At 44.2% G+C, this 13,732-nt stretch overlaps 1 protein-coding gene across 1 annotated transcript; it reads right to left on the bottom strand.

Annotated features, from left to right (window-relative positions):
• Window positions 1–754: 754 nt before the first annotated feature.
• Window positions 755–7,117, bottom strand: LOC6527421. Its single transcript, XM_002088477.4, has one exon. The coding sequence runs from the start codon at window positions 5,506–5,508 to the stop codon at window positions 2,845–2,847; it is 2,664 nt and encodes an 887-aa protein (XP_002088513.2). The 5' UTR covers window positions 5,509–7,117; the 3' UTR covers window positions 755–2,844.
• Between the last annotated feature and the right edge of the window lie 6,615 nt (window positions 7,118–13,732).

Genomic DNA, 13,732 nt, shown 5'->3' with positions numbered 1-13,732 from the left:
AAACTAGTTCACTCCGAACAAGTTCAGGGATTAAGCATGGCGGGAATTCGAAAGGAGAAGCCCTGAAATAGGCAGCTTTGATCTCCGCTGTTTTCTGAAATGGTGAAATGGTGAGTTAAAAAAAAACAGCATTGAAAACTGTTGTAATAACTGTAATTCAATTGGGATATGTAATTCCGGGTTAAAGTAAAAGTTTTGGAATATTATTTTGCAAAATAAAACCCAGCTACGCTTAAAGGGTATTTCTTCAAAATTTTGCCAACTAACAGTGCAATGACTTTCTATGCCCCATTGTTATACCTTGGCTCAGTGGTAAGCTCCAAGGGGTATTCCATATGCCCCATTCACGGGCATGATTTTTGCCTCCCCCGATTAGCCATATCGATTCAAGCCACACTTTTTGCTTGTCCGCGTGTGAGTGAGGTTGGCTTTTCGGTTTGGGTTTGGGTTTGGGTTTGGGTTTGGGTTAGGGGTTGTGGTGTAGGTCTGGTTTGAGGTTGAAATGCATAATTGGCGATTAGACGATTGGCCCTAATATGCCAGAGCGCAGCAGCGAATTACATGGGAAGCGCAGCAGAGCCAGCCGGCTTTGGCTTTGGCTTTAGCCCCATCTTCGGACAGCATTCGAATGGCCAACTAATTGGGTCATGTCATCCCCAGGTGACCTGTGAGAACCACCCCCCACTGCCCCCTCTGTACCTTACCTACCTTTGGCTGAAATCTTGGTGGTAAAAAATAATGACAATGGTTTATGTTTTTCGTTTATATATAGATATATATAATGTTATATATATTTCCTTTTTGCTTTGTTGTTCATTCAGTTGCTTTCATGCATTCAATGCCCGCCTTTTGTCTGCGGGCTATCTTCTCTCTCTCTCTCCCTCCCGCTCTCGACTTTCACCCACTTTCTCTCCCTCCCCTCCCTTCCCCTCGCTTGTTAGCTATGCCGCTCCGTTGATAAGTGTACACATCTATAGACTATATACTATACGTAGGTTTTATATTATACAATACATAATACATAAGTTCAACTTAAATGCTACGGTTTTTTCTTGCTCTTTTTTCCTCTTTTAAGATTACTTTCGGCTGTGTGTGTGTGTGTTCTGTATCTGTGTATGTGTATGTGTATGGGTGTGTGAGCCTACTGTTTGTTGTTGCGAGTCCTTTGAAGACTCCTGCGCTCATTTAGATGCAAAGAAAAAAGTCTTTGGTTTACCTTAAAAATATTATTCTGTTTGTGTTTCCATCTGGTTTTGTTGTCTGCTTAAATTCTAAGTCTTAGCAGATAGGGGCAATTAATATCTTGTGGATACGCTTTAAATCGTTACAAGGACAAACTGACATACATCTACATGTACACGTATCTGGCTATGTGTTTGTGTTGCCTGTGATGTGTTTGTGAGTGTATGTATATGGATATGGATGTGTGTGTGTGTGCACTTTGAGTACAATTTACATATGCTATATTACGTATGCATTCGTCGAATATTTTTCTCTGTCTTCAATTTGAATTTTCTCCGATTGGTTTTCATGTTTGTTTTTTGACTGCCCACAGTATTTATTTTCTTAAATTTCTTTCCACCGAGCTTGCTTTCTGATAGATTTATTGGAAAATTTAAAAGCATGTGGTATTGTTTTTCAACATTTATTTTTTTCAATTTTCGGTAGCAGTAAATAACGTTTGGGGGTAAATTGTATGCAGTAAATGGAACTTCATTTAATTACGATTAAACTTTGCAATTGCAAGTGTGGCATGGGGACAATATATAAATAATTTAAATAAATGCAAATTACAATGGGTGACAAAATCACTTTAGAAACTGGAAATTGGTAGAATTGTTAAATAAACAGTAGACAACATTTTCAATTATTTACTATACAAATAGTATTTTAGAAAGCAAAGGATACGAAATAAACCTCTTCACTGCTACCCCTTTGGTAAGACTTACAGTCTGCCTAAGTTTAACATTATTTCACAGCATCTATCGGGACATAGAATGGTTGCAACAATAGTCGGATCAAGAATTGGATTTCTTTGTCTATGGGTTATCTAATATATACAGTTACCAAGATTTATATAACTTCTTCGGCAGTTTTACCATGCGTATGCATATCATACATGTGAACGTATATTTTACAAATGCTGAGCCACAAGTTGGGATTTTTCGTGTCTGATTTACGATAATAACTCTTGGAGGAAGGGCTTATTGGTTTTGGGTTCCTTTTTCCTTTTTTTTTCTAACCGAACAACGAAGAAATTACACACACACATGCACACACATAGTCACATACATATTCATATATGTGTATATATTCATATTTATAGATTTAGTTACATTCACATGGTTGGTTTTCGGTTTTCCATATATTTTTGGGTTATTTTTTACGTTATGCGGGGAGTTGAGAGTTTGTCATGTTATTCAAAGAAAGAATGCTGTACATATCCTATTTTAAATAAACTTTAATTTACGTTTACAATTAGTTTAGTTTTAGTTTTAGTTTTAGTTTAGTTAGTTGAGTTACTTGCCAAGGAGAGTATACTTTAGTGTAGTGCAGTTGATTTCGTTTTAGCTTTCTCTTTGCTTTGGGCAATTATTATCTTCATTCGCATTATCTTTTTGTCAGACACTATCACAAACAGTTCGCTTGCACAATAATCGCTGCTCGCCTAGGACCCCGGAGCTATCTATCAGTGTTAAACCTAAAAAGAGCTACCTCCTCCCATCTCCTTCGTCGCTACATCTTATTTGCTTTGTTTTTTGTTTTCCTTTCTTTTGTTTTGTTTAGTTTTAGTTGTGTTAAGTTTAGTCAGTTCTTGGTTTGGTTTCCGCCCCGCTCCTTCGCTTACACATCCGTGCCGCATCCTTCCTGGTAACCCTCGTCCGGCGAATTCCGGCTGCTGCTGATCAGGGCCCTTTTCAGCGCCGTCACGGGCGGCAGGACGGGCACTCCGCCCTTCTGCCACACCCGTATCGTCTTGGCGTTGATTGGCTGTCCGTTGGGCAGGATGGAGCAGGAGGAACTGGAGGTGCTGGGATGTGCCGCCTGGCTGGCATGGCCACCGCTAACCGTTGGCATTGGCGTTGGCGTTGGCGACGACCTGGAACTGCCGCCCCCGCCTCCGCCACTCCCATCGTGCAGGCGTGGCAGTGTGCGGCTACTGAAGTGCGGACTGCTCCCGGTGGAGCTGCCCTCCTGTTTCTGGTGGTTCAGCGTGGAGGTCAGCTGCTGCTGGAGCTGCTGCAGTGGATGCATCTGCAGCTGGTGGTTGTGCTGGTGCTCTGCACCCGGCACCAGAGGCAGACCATAATCGTTGGGGTAACCCGATGAGGAGCCGCCCGACAAATTGGTGGTCACCGTCGACGCCGTCGAGGTTCCACCGCCGCCACCCGTCATCATGCCCTGCTGGAGATGAGATCTGGGAAAGGTCTTGCTGAAATAGTCCGTGGCCGCCGTTCGCTCATGGAGGTCATACAGCTGAGTGGAGTCAATGATGGGCGTCTTGTCGGTGTAGCGCTTCATGAACAAGTCATCCGCGGATGTGGCGCCCACTGGAGCACCATGCTCCCACAGACCCGAAGGATACAGGGAGTCGCAGCCGTTGGCGCGACTATACTCCCCACTGCCGCCCACTCCAACACCACTGATGGGTGGTATCTTCAGATCCGCAAACTCGTCGCTCCCGAAACGTTTGGTGTCATTGATGAGATCAGGATTGTTGCCCCCATTGCCGGCCGATCCACTGGGCGAGATGAAACAGGAGGCAGTGGACAGGACACTTCCGTTGTTGTCATAGCCCTGCGTGGAGTACGGAAGATCTGTCAGCCTCGGCGGTTTCTGTACGGGATTCGCACTGCGCTGGTCGTGTCCTCCAAGGGCTACGCCTCCCCTTCCGCTGCTCTTCCGCTCCAGAGTTCCACCCTGCACCACTCCGCCATCGATGATGTTGGCCACCGCTCCATTGGCGATGACCACTCCGCCAATGCTGCCATTTCCCGTGGCAGGCTGGGTCTTGTTGGTGATGGAGTTCTGGTGGTTAACCGATGTTATTACCTCCATGTGATTGGGCGTCTTGCTATCGACATACGGCTGCCGTTTGACCCTAAGGAGCAGGCACATAACAACCCCAAGGGCAAATACAATCAGAGCCACCAGGGCGGCACTCAGACCCACAATTTGGCCACTGCCCAGGGAGGCCATGCCCGCTGCTCGCATGCTCACGTGTAGGGTGAAGTTGGCCTCGGCCATTCCAGCTCGATTCTCGGCCACGCAGTAGAACTCACTGGTGTCCGTCTCCTGGGCGTTGGTCAGCACCAGCTTGGACCGCTTCTCGAATCCACCCTCCACCTGCTCCAGCATGTGTATCCGCTGGTAGGCGGTGAAGGCGGAATTGTTGGCCAGCAGTCGTCCGTTCCAGTACCAGTTTATATTCGCAGCTGGAACCGCTCTCGCTCGACACGTGATCGATGCATTCTCGCCCATGGCCGCCTCCACATAATGCGATATGGGCAACATCTCCGGCCGGCAGGCAAACTCATCCACATGCAGATCCGCAAAGCTGCGATCGATGATCCTTTCGGGTCCACCCGAGCAAACGGGAGCCACCGGATAGGGAATATTCCTTTGCATCAGCCAGAGTTTCGTGTCCCTCAATCGGCAATCGCAGAGCCAGGGATTGTCGTGCAGTTCGATGCCATGAAGTCGACTCAGGGTCTCAATTGTCTTGGGCAGGAGCTCACTCAATTTGTTGCCATTCAAGCGGAGCAACGTGAGTCCTTGGAGGCCACCAAATGCCTGGGCGGAGATGGTCTGAATATCGCAATGCGACAGGTCCAATTTGTGCAGCGATGGTGTGTTCCCAAAGGCCTGGCTCTCGATTTTGTGTATGTGATTGGAGGCCAGGGTGAGTTCGCGCAGTGAGGGTATGTGGCCCAGGGCCAAGCTGGGCACGGTAACCAGCAGATTGTGCGACAGATCCAACTCCACCAGATTGGTCAGTCCCTTGAAGGTCTCGCGCTCGATCTCGCCGATCTTGCAGTTGCGCAGATACAGCTTCTGCAGGTTCAGCAGATTGGCACGGATGAACTGCTCGTTGGAGAGGGTCTGCAGCTTGTTGCCGGACATGTCCAGCACCTGGGTATTGGGATCGATGTGCTCGGGTATCTGGATGAGGTGGCGATCGATGCACTCCACCGTCTGCTTGCCACCCTTCCACTTGCAGGCGCAGACCGTTTGGCAGGTGCTTTGCTGCTGGGCGGGAGGATCCAGGTCGGAGTGGGTGGGCGGAAAGTGCTGGCTGGGGGGCATGTAGCCATCCTCGGTCATCGGCTGGCTGTCCGCTATGGAGTACACCTCGTTCTGTGAGGAGGGCGAGGGCCTGTAGCTACCAGGACCCGATGACGATGCTCCTCCTCCATTGGCATACAGATGCAGCTGATTGTAGCGATTGCCCAGGATCATGCCAGGCAGCAGGGTGAGGAGCAGGAAAACCACTTCTCTGATATGCATTTTCCTGGCTGTTTCTTTAAGTCTTCTAGTTGAGCGTTTTAGGCCAAAGCCCAGTGTTTGTTTGCGATTAGCAATATCATGGGGTTTGCAGAGGTTTCAGTTATGCTCTTATTTTCATCGGTCTTTTTGTAAGTCTTTTTAATTTGTTTATGATATTTTATTTATTTCTCTTAATTAGTTTCTGATTTAAGTTGGTTGATGTGTCCTTTGTTGATATGGAAACTTTTGCAGTTTTATTTTATATGTATTTTGCATTGCTTTTTCGTAACTCAAGGATATGCATTGACCTTTTGCTCTTACTTTCGTGCGATTGTATCCTTCGTTTTTGCGGGCCCCTCTTTTAATTATGATATGGAAACTTCCTTGTGGGTCAAGCGGAAAATTGATTAATTGCCGCCTTGGCTTCACTTGTTGTTGTTGCTGCGCTTTTCGCCAAGATTTTCATGTTTTGCCGTAATTAGCGCTCGGCCAGACCCAATGTTATTTATAGGGCTAGCCCCGCCGCACACACACACACTCGCGCACACACACTGGCACAATGGCACTATGGCACACTGGCACACTCGTTTGGATGATAATCGTTTTTATTTTTCGGCCAACGAAATTCGCATTTCCCTGGCTGTTTTTTTCTATTATTACTTTTCTACGCAATTTTCCTCAGCTATTCGGGATTTTTTCTTTCTTCACGTGCTGCTTATACATGTGTATATGTAATATGTATGTACATTTTCTTATTCTTATTCTTTTTTTTCTTTTTTTTGAATGGTTGGTTTGTTTTGTTGCCTCGGTTAGCACATTTTGCCACGCAAAGCTTTAATTCGCATCGCGTTTTTTCGTCGTTTTCGGTTTCGGTTTCCTTTTCGTTTGCGTTACGAGCGAACCTCGGTCCACGCGAAAGGGGATGATGTTTGAATTGGATTTTTGGAGCGAGGGCGGCGCGATGAGTTGTGATCTAGGCATTGATTGCAATGCCTATTGCCATTGCAATTGCACACTGGCAATTGTTTTCACTGCACAAAATAACGGTGTGTCCTGGCTAGCGGTACTCTCACACACAGACACACACTCCAGCGGCACTCTTACACACACAACGACAGCGACAGCTTCAGCGGGAACGACGCAACCGCTCGGCAGCGTACATCGACTTGAACTGAACTGAGCTTCTTCGATTTCAATCAAAGCCTCCGCAGTCGCTTTGCCACTCGGCCGCAGCCGAAGCCACTTCGGCTGCTCTTCTGCCGCTCGGCTCGCGAGCGGAAAAAACGGAGAAAGCAGGCAGAGAGCATGTTGCGTGTTGCTTGAACCGTTTCGCAACACTCGCATGCAACATGTGGGGACGGCCGAATCGGTTGAAAGGATTATATTACACACGCCTCCGTTGTAAAAATCCTGAATTGGCTTCGCGCAGTATAAACAAGGATTTATGCGGTATAAATAAACATCCGTGGGCCGATCGCATGACATCATTAAGTCGCATTTATCTGGCCCGACGTTTTTTGTTATACTTTATAAATATATTAATTGTAGTATGTATGTATTTATAAGTTTTTAAACTTAAAAAGTATGTAGACCTTAAAAAAAACGTACAAAAGGTGTATTTTGACAGCTGAAGCATAGATAACATTAATTTGCCAGCGTATAGAACACCAATCAGCTTTCGAATTTCTTTATTTTCGCAAAGAACATACCTTTCCGACTAACTAACACCTCCTGTTAATGTTTAACAAAGTTGAGAAGACTGTTTACATCGTTTGAATGTACTTTGGGTGTTCCCAACTCGCCATCCCCGTTCTCTAATCCCATTCATCCAGGCCCCCGCTTCCCCTACACCCCGCACCTACAGTCAATCAGCGATCAACCTACTCAAGCATGAAACACCAACTGAAACACAAAAAAGAAGGCAAATCAAAGCAGAAAGAGGTACAGAGAGAGAAAATTTTGGCAGTTTGCTGATTTTTACTTCATTATAATACCTTAAATACCTTTTTAAATATTATATTTTATAGCTTGATATTTAAGTTTGAATTTATTACCAACTAAATATTAATCAAGGAATTTTAATAATATAATTCATATTATTTACAATATTCGTTCATATAATACCTTGAATTATAACTTTTTAAATATTATATTGTACATATAGGGTTAAATTTAATACCAAATATGTAAATGTTAATTTGGGACACTTAATATGTATTTGTTATCAATTATCAAAGTCCTCAACATGGATAGTTATTACTCCTGCATGACTTACTACATTAAACATTTCTCTCATTTAATTTGTGTTTAACACAACACAATTTTTCTCAGTGCTGAACAACAAAAAGAAGTGCTAAGCTTGCAGCCGGCAAGACGAATGAGTAGCTGAAAACAGGCGACTTCGCTTCGCTTGTCTTTGCTTTGCCAGTCGAGTGCGGCGTAATTTCAGTCTTGACCGAATGAGTCACATCCGCCAGATACGAGATACTGAAGCTAAACTGAATGAATTGGCTTGGCCGGAGCTGGAGAGGGAGCTGGAGCTGCATGGTGTGCAGAAATTTCACAATGTGATGATTTTATGGCCGACTCGTTCATTCAAGATCGGTTTGCATAGTGAAAGAGCTCTCATGTCGACCGATCCGGTCACAAAAAAAAAAAAAACTAGCTCCGCTTCGTTTAATGATGCTCCAGAACCAGAAGCATACTCACACTGGGAATGGGTTTGAAATTGGGAATGAGAAGAAGACTGAGAATGAGAATGAGAAGAGCTCAAACTAATTAGCCCGAGGGGCCAGAAGTTGAGCTTGAAGTGGAGCCAGAAATTGCGTATAAGTTACTTCACCTGCGGAAGACTCGGGGCAGCTACATGATACCTCTCGTGTCTTTTGGCCAGACAGGAAACGCTCTCAGTGTTACCTGTTTCGCCCCCCCACTCCACACCCTTTTCAACCTGTCTCTATTCCATATGAATGAAACTGCAGCCGAGATGTGCCATGCCATGCCATGCCATCCACCAGCTGCCTCCGTCGAGATTCAGGTACAGATTCAGATTGCCTGAGAAGTTTTCGCAGCAAACTTGTTTACAGCCAGCGACCAACAACAGGCATGGCAGATACAAAAACAAAAACCAAAAAAAAAAAAACAAAACAGAACTACTTGCCTTGTTGTTTGTCCTCTTTGGGCCGAGAAAAAACGCGATTGCATATGCTTGTTACACTCCAAGATACATTTTCCGAAGAGATACATTTCCACATTTGCACATTTCCATTTTCCCACCCACTCAACGAAAACAACTGAAAGCTCAACATTGCAGACATTGATTAAGGTCAGTTATGATTGCTGTATTTTCCACTGGTTCGTTCGTTTGTCTAAGCTCCAAAAAGTGAAATCTTCTCTTGCGTGTTTGTGTTTTTTTTTTCATTTTCTCGGTTTTTTGCTGTCGAATTTTCGTTGAATTGTTGGGCAGTCATGCATGAGTATCTCTGAGTTGACTTCAGGTACCCAGAACTAAGCAGATTGGGTTGAAAGTTGGAACTTTATTCGCTTGAATTATCAAGTGGAAAGATCGTCTCATGTTTTGGCATTTTATGTCAAGCATTTTGGCCACGTAGCTCTGGAAGGGAAATAATTTATGTTGTACCTAAACTTGGCTTTATATAGTTGGTTAGGGGTTGTCATGAAAATTAAGGCAACACAAAAAGGAGGTATACAAAACATGTTGCTTAAAACGATTTTACAAGTTAACGACTTCACCTTTTGTAATGCTTTAATTTATGTGTAGCATTTAATAATTGGTTACATTCATGGTTTTTAATATGAAACCTAAAACTGCCTTCAAAGCAAAGCCGTTGTAATAAAATTATTGTTTTCTCCGCATAAAAATATTTGACTTCCTTTTTCCCATCCCCTCCCACCATCGGTTTTGGCCACGCTCGAATTTTGCTTGGGTTGGCGAAAGTAGAACTCGGCCACTATGCAAATGACTTTTGGCCGCAGCGGAAGTTGGCAAGAAAAAAACGCTGATCGGCAGCGAACGATCAAGAGTTTTCGACTGATATTTTTATTCACTTTTGCACCTTTTACGATTTTTTGCTGCACTTCACTGTTGGCTGACTCCCCCGACTTCTGGTGGTTATAAATTTGGTTGACTTTCACGTTTCGCATTTGGTTTTGGCGTCTGAGCGTTTTTCCTGTGCGCAACAATTAGCCGCAGTTAATTGGCCAAAATGCTATTTGCGTTACGCTTTCTGCACTTGTGTCTGCCAAGAAAACTTACCGCTAATCTTTGAGGCGCACAACTTCCGTCTTGTCGGTGGAAAACTGTAAAATTTACAGTGTAGAGTGCGCAATTAAAAATCACAGCAGCCGCCGCAGAAGATGACTTTGAGTTGTCTACCAGCCGCTGGAATTCCGCAAAAGCAAACTTTTGCGTTCATAATGTGAAAAATCACCTGGCCGCGCTCCACGTGGGTGGCGACCTTTGTGTCCGTAAAACTGCGCCTAATTGCCCTTAATTTATTTAACTTCAAGCTGTGCTCAGACTTTGAACCAACAGCACTCCTCACCGATTTCCACTGAGTCAAGGGTTCGCTGCGTGTCCTTTTGGGTCACTTGGGACGTGGCCGGAGTATCGTGGTCTCGGAGTCTCGGGGTTTTGTAGTCTCGGAATCTCCGATTTGAACAAGTGTCCCTCAGTCCGGCGTCCAGTCCCATCGTCATCATCGCCGGGCACTCGGGAGCAAACTGCTTTAAAGGTATTCGCAATTTGTCATGATCTCCGTTACGATTAATGCGAAAATCTGTGGAAAAAGTTATAAATTGTTAAATGTGAACATCATTAATAAGTTTGCTCTGGCTGGGCAGCAGCACTAATTGGTTTTTTATGTTCAGCATTTTGTTTGATAAGTATTTGCTATTATGCGAAAGCAGGAACTTTGGCCACATTAAATTAATGTCTGATGTCTTTGTACAAATTAAATCAGAAGTTAGTGAAACTAACGTAGACACGTTGAATTAAAGCATAGACCAAGTGCAAGCTTTGATGCCAGCAAGTTTGTGCATTAATTAAAACATAAAGCAGAGGCGCAGATAGAGTGCAGTTTTGAATTACCTCTTCCCAATTACTGCACTTTCAGGAGTAATCAATATTCATCTGGTGATGTCTTTATCTGGATGTCTCCGCTTCACCCTTTCAATGTGACATCCCACATTTCAACGTATCCCTCGGCGGGAAAATTACGAACATTGTGGGTGGTGGTCCGTACGTAGGTTAGTAAACGCTCTAATTATTTTCAAACTGTTTTGGATTTAAATGTCTCTCGGGCAAATGCGAAAGCAGCAGCAACGACACTGGAAATCACTTTATCTTCATTTTGGGGCATTAAGCCGCTTACTGCAGTCGCCGCCGTCCGATGTCCTTTTGCTATCTCTCTCTCCGTCTATCCGGCATTTCAGTCGCCTGCAATTATTCAAAGCGCCCCAAATTAGGTAATTGCCCTTTAAAGAATCATTCTAATTATTTATGTTTATGTGTGGCCCGCAGTTGCGTTGCTTCCCCTCTCTTCACCTCACCAACACTCATCGACCCACCGCCCACTTGCGTTGCATATCGCCGGCATTGTCATCGCCTGACCTCCGACCCCAACCCGCCCCCCGCTCCACCCCCTTGCCCTGGCGGGTGCCACGCTTGTTTGCGGCCTTGATTAATGGAGTCGTCCTGCGGCCGTCGCTTGGATCGCTTGGAGCGTCCTGGAAGAACAACAAATGGATAGAGTAGCACGGGCTATCTGGTACTTGGGTAAATCGGATATGTGAGTATTGGCGTATTTGGTAGTTATTTTCCCAGCATTTCCCATAAAGCTAGTCGTAATACGAGTAAGCTTAAGTTACCCATTTTTAGTAATTATACATAGTATTTCGTTTGTAGACAAAATGAAGTAACATCTTTATTTTTCAACAATTATTTAACTTGTTTGGCATTAAGATAACACTCCTGATGAGATACCAGCAATGCCCTTTCGCAGGATACAGGACCCAGCAACTGCGACGATTTCAACAGCAGTTCAACAGGCTTCCTAGGAATACGGGTGCGGACTTTGCTGCTCCGGCTGCTTGGATGCTGGGATGCTGGGATGCTTGGCTTGTTTTGTTTAGATTTATGTCAAATTGTTGGGGTCATGCGCGACGCGATGGGCGGGCGAAGAGGGAAAAGGGGGCAAAAGTTGGGGGAGTGGAAGGCGGATGGGAGAAAGAGGCGATGCCCCTTTCGGGCGCTTTTCAATCAAAACGCGTTTAAGTGGTTTCCAGCTCAGTTTTCGGGTCATGGGCGGCCGAAGAGGCGCCACCATAATTGGCCGAAATTAATTGTTTGTCTAATCAGTTCATTGGATGCGACGGCGGTAACGGCGGCGACTGGTTCGACAGCGGCTTAGAGCCATTGAACGTGGCCCGAAACCGATGCCCATTCGAGATATCGACGGAAAGCAGCTTTTATGGTAATCTCTCTGCGAAAGATGAAATCGATTTGGCGCTTGCCAATTTATGGGGCTAACAGCGAGAGTTGGGTTCCCGGAGCTATCCATCCTTAATTGAAAATCAGTTGTAAATTTATGAGGGGTTAAATGTTGAACACAGACTGCAAAAGGGTTTCAATCAGCGCCTTAAATGCGAGGGCATTTTTTGGCAGCCTTTTTGATAATGAAAACAACATGGCACAATCCAAAAAATGTAAATGTATTCATTAATTCCATATTTGAACTAACAAATTGAAATATGTATATCAAATTGCTCTATTACTAAAATAGCCATAGTTTAGCTCATTAAATTTGGCAACTGTAATTAATATACTTCGCATAATGCCCTATTAACTATTTAGTTTCATAACTTACTTTTAAAGGTGGGTTGCGTTTGTTTGTGATAGCTAGTTAAAAAAAATGTACATCGAACGCACTGAATTATGGCATCATTTAAAAATTGTAAATGCGTCTTTATTACTCAACAAAAAATAAGCAAACATCGTAGTGGTAGTCGATAATTTCATTTTAATTACGATTACGGTGGTCAAACACAAAGGTGAAACGCAAGTTTGGTTCGCTTATCTTGTCAACGACGCATCGACATGTTGAAAAGAGTTTAAAACCAATTAGAAGCCCATTTCTGCTGACAGTTTTCGCACATTTCCATGGCTGTCAATGCTGTACCAAATCCCTTAATCGATGCGATGTCCAGCTTATCCCATTAGGCAATCACAATTTATATGTCTGCGGCAAAATCATTCCCATACCTCGATGTGTCATCATTAATTACTTGAACGGAAGTTACATTCCATCCGTTCGCTTCGTTTCAGTCGCTCATTCATTCATTCATTCGTTCATTCGCTACGTTTATTCATTCCATTCGCTCGGGCCTTTTAATTTTCTATGATTTATGCGTAATTTGCTCTCGATGCGAACCAAACCGAACCGAACTGAACTGAACTGAACTGAACAGAACCTGCTGTCCATTTAACTTCCCCAACTTCCCCACGGGGAATGCCGCAAAAGCGGAGACATGTGCACCTGTGTTGGCCACATCCTGTGCGAGGGCTACATCAAATAAACTTGGCTAAAATAAAGGAAAAGGTAGCAGAAATACATCAGAACATACACTTTGCTAGCTGGCTGGAGCGCTCTTCCAGATGCGTCGATATGCGAATACCGCTTCATTAATAAATTCAGTTCGAAAATGTAAAGCTAGTTAAATTATATTAAATGTTATATAAAGTGTTTCATTTTGGTATAAGTAGTTATCAAAATGAAATAAAATAATATATAATAAAGTATGCAATAAATAATTAATTATATTCGCAGCAGGTGTGTTTGTAGAACTAAAGAATAGTTTCAGGGATGTTACATATTTGGTATATTTGCTACGTAATAATTTTAACGAGTAATGGTTTACTTTAATAATTCCTTCCTTCTTTCTTAAGTGCTATCATACCCCGCTGACAGTGCTACCGAAATTCTGGTTTAACTAGACTCGCCTCCACTCGTGGAGACCGAGACCGTCGAGCCTCGAGGCGAGAACGCAGCGGGAGAATGGCCGACGACCAGGACTCAGACCCGGATCTGGTCCCTGGCCCCTGGTTCCCAGTTTCTGGTCGCTGGTTCCCTGGTCCCTCAGGTCAAGACACCTGAGAGCTCTGTAAGCTCTGCCTCCACACACTGCGTATTTAAAGCGTCCAGTGGCAGGGCGGTGACCAAATATT

This window comes from Drosophila yakuba, chromosome 2L (assembly GCF_016746365.2).
Source record: "Drosophila yakuba strain Tai18E2 chromosome 2L, Prin_Dyak_Tai18E2_2.1, whole genome shotgun sequence".
In the NCBI taxonomy this organism is placed as follows: Eukaryota; Metazoa; Arthropoda; class Insecta; order Diptera; family Drosophilidae; genus Drosophila; species Drosophila yakuba.
Note: the sequence above shows the minus strand (reverse complement) of the source record. Positions and strands in the feature narration are given on the sequence as shown.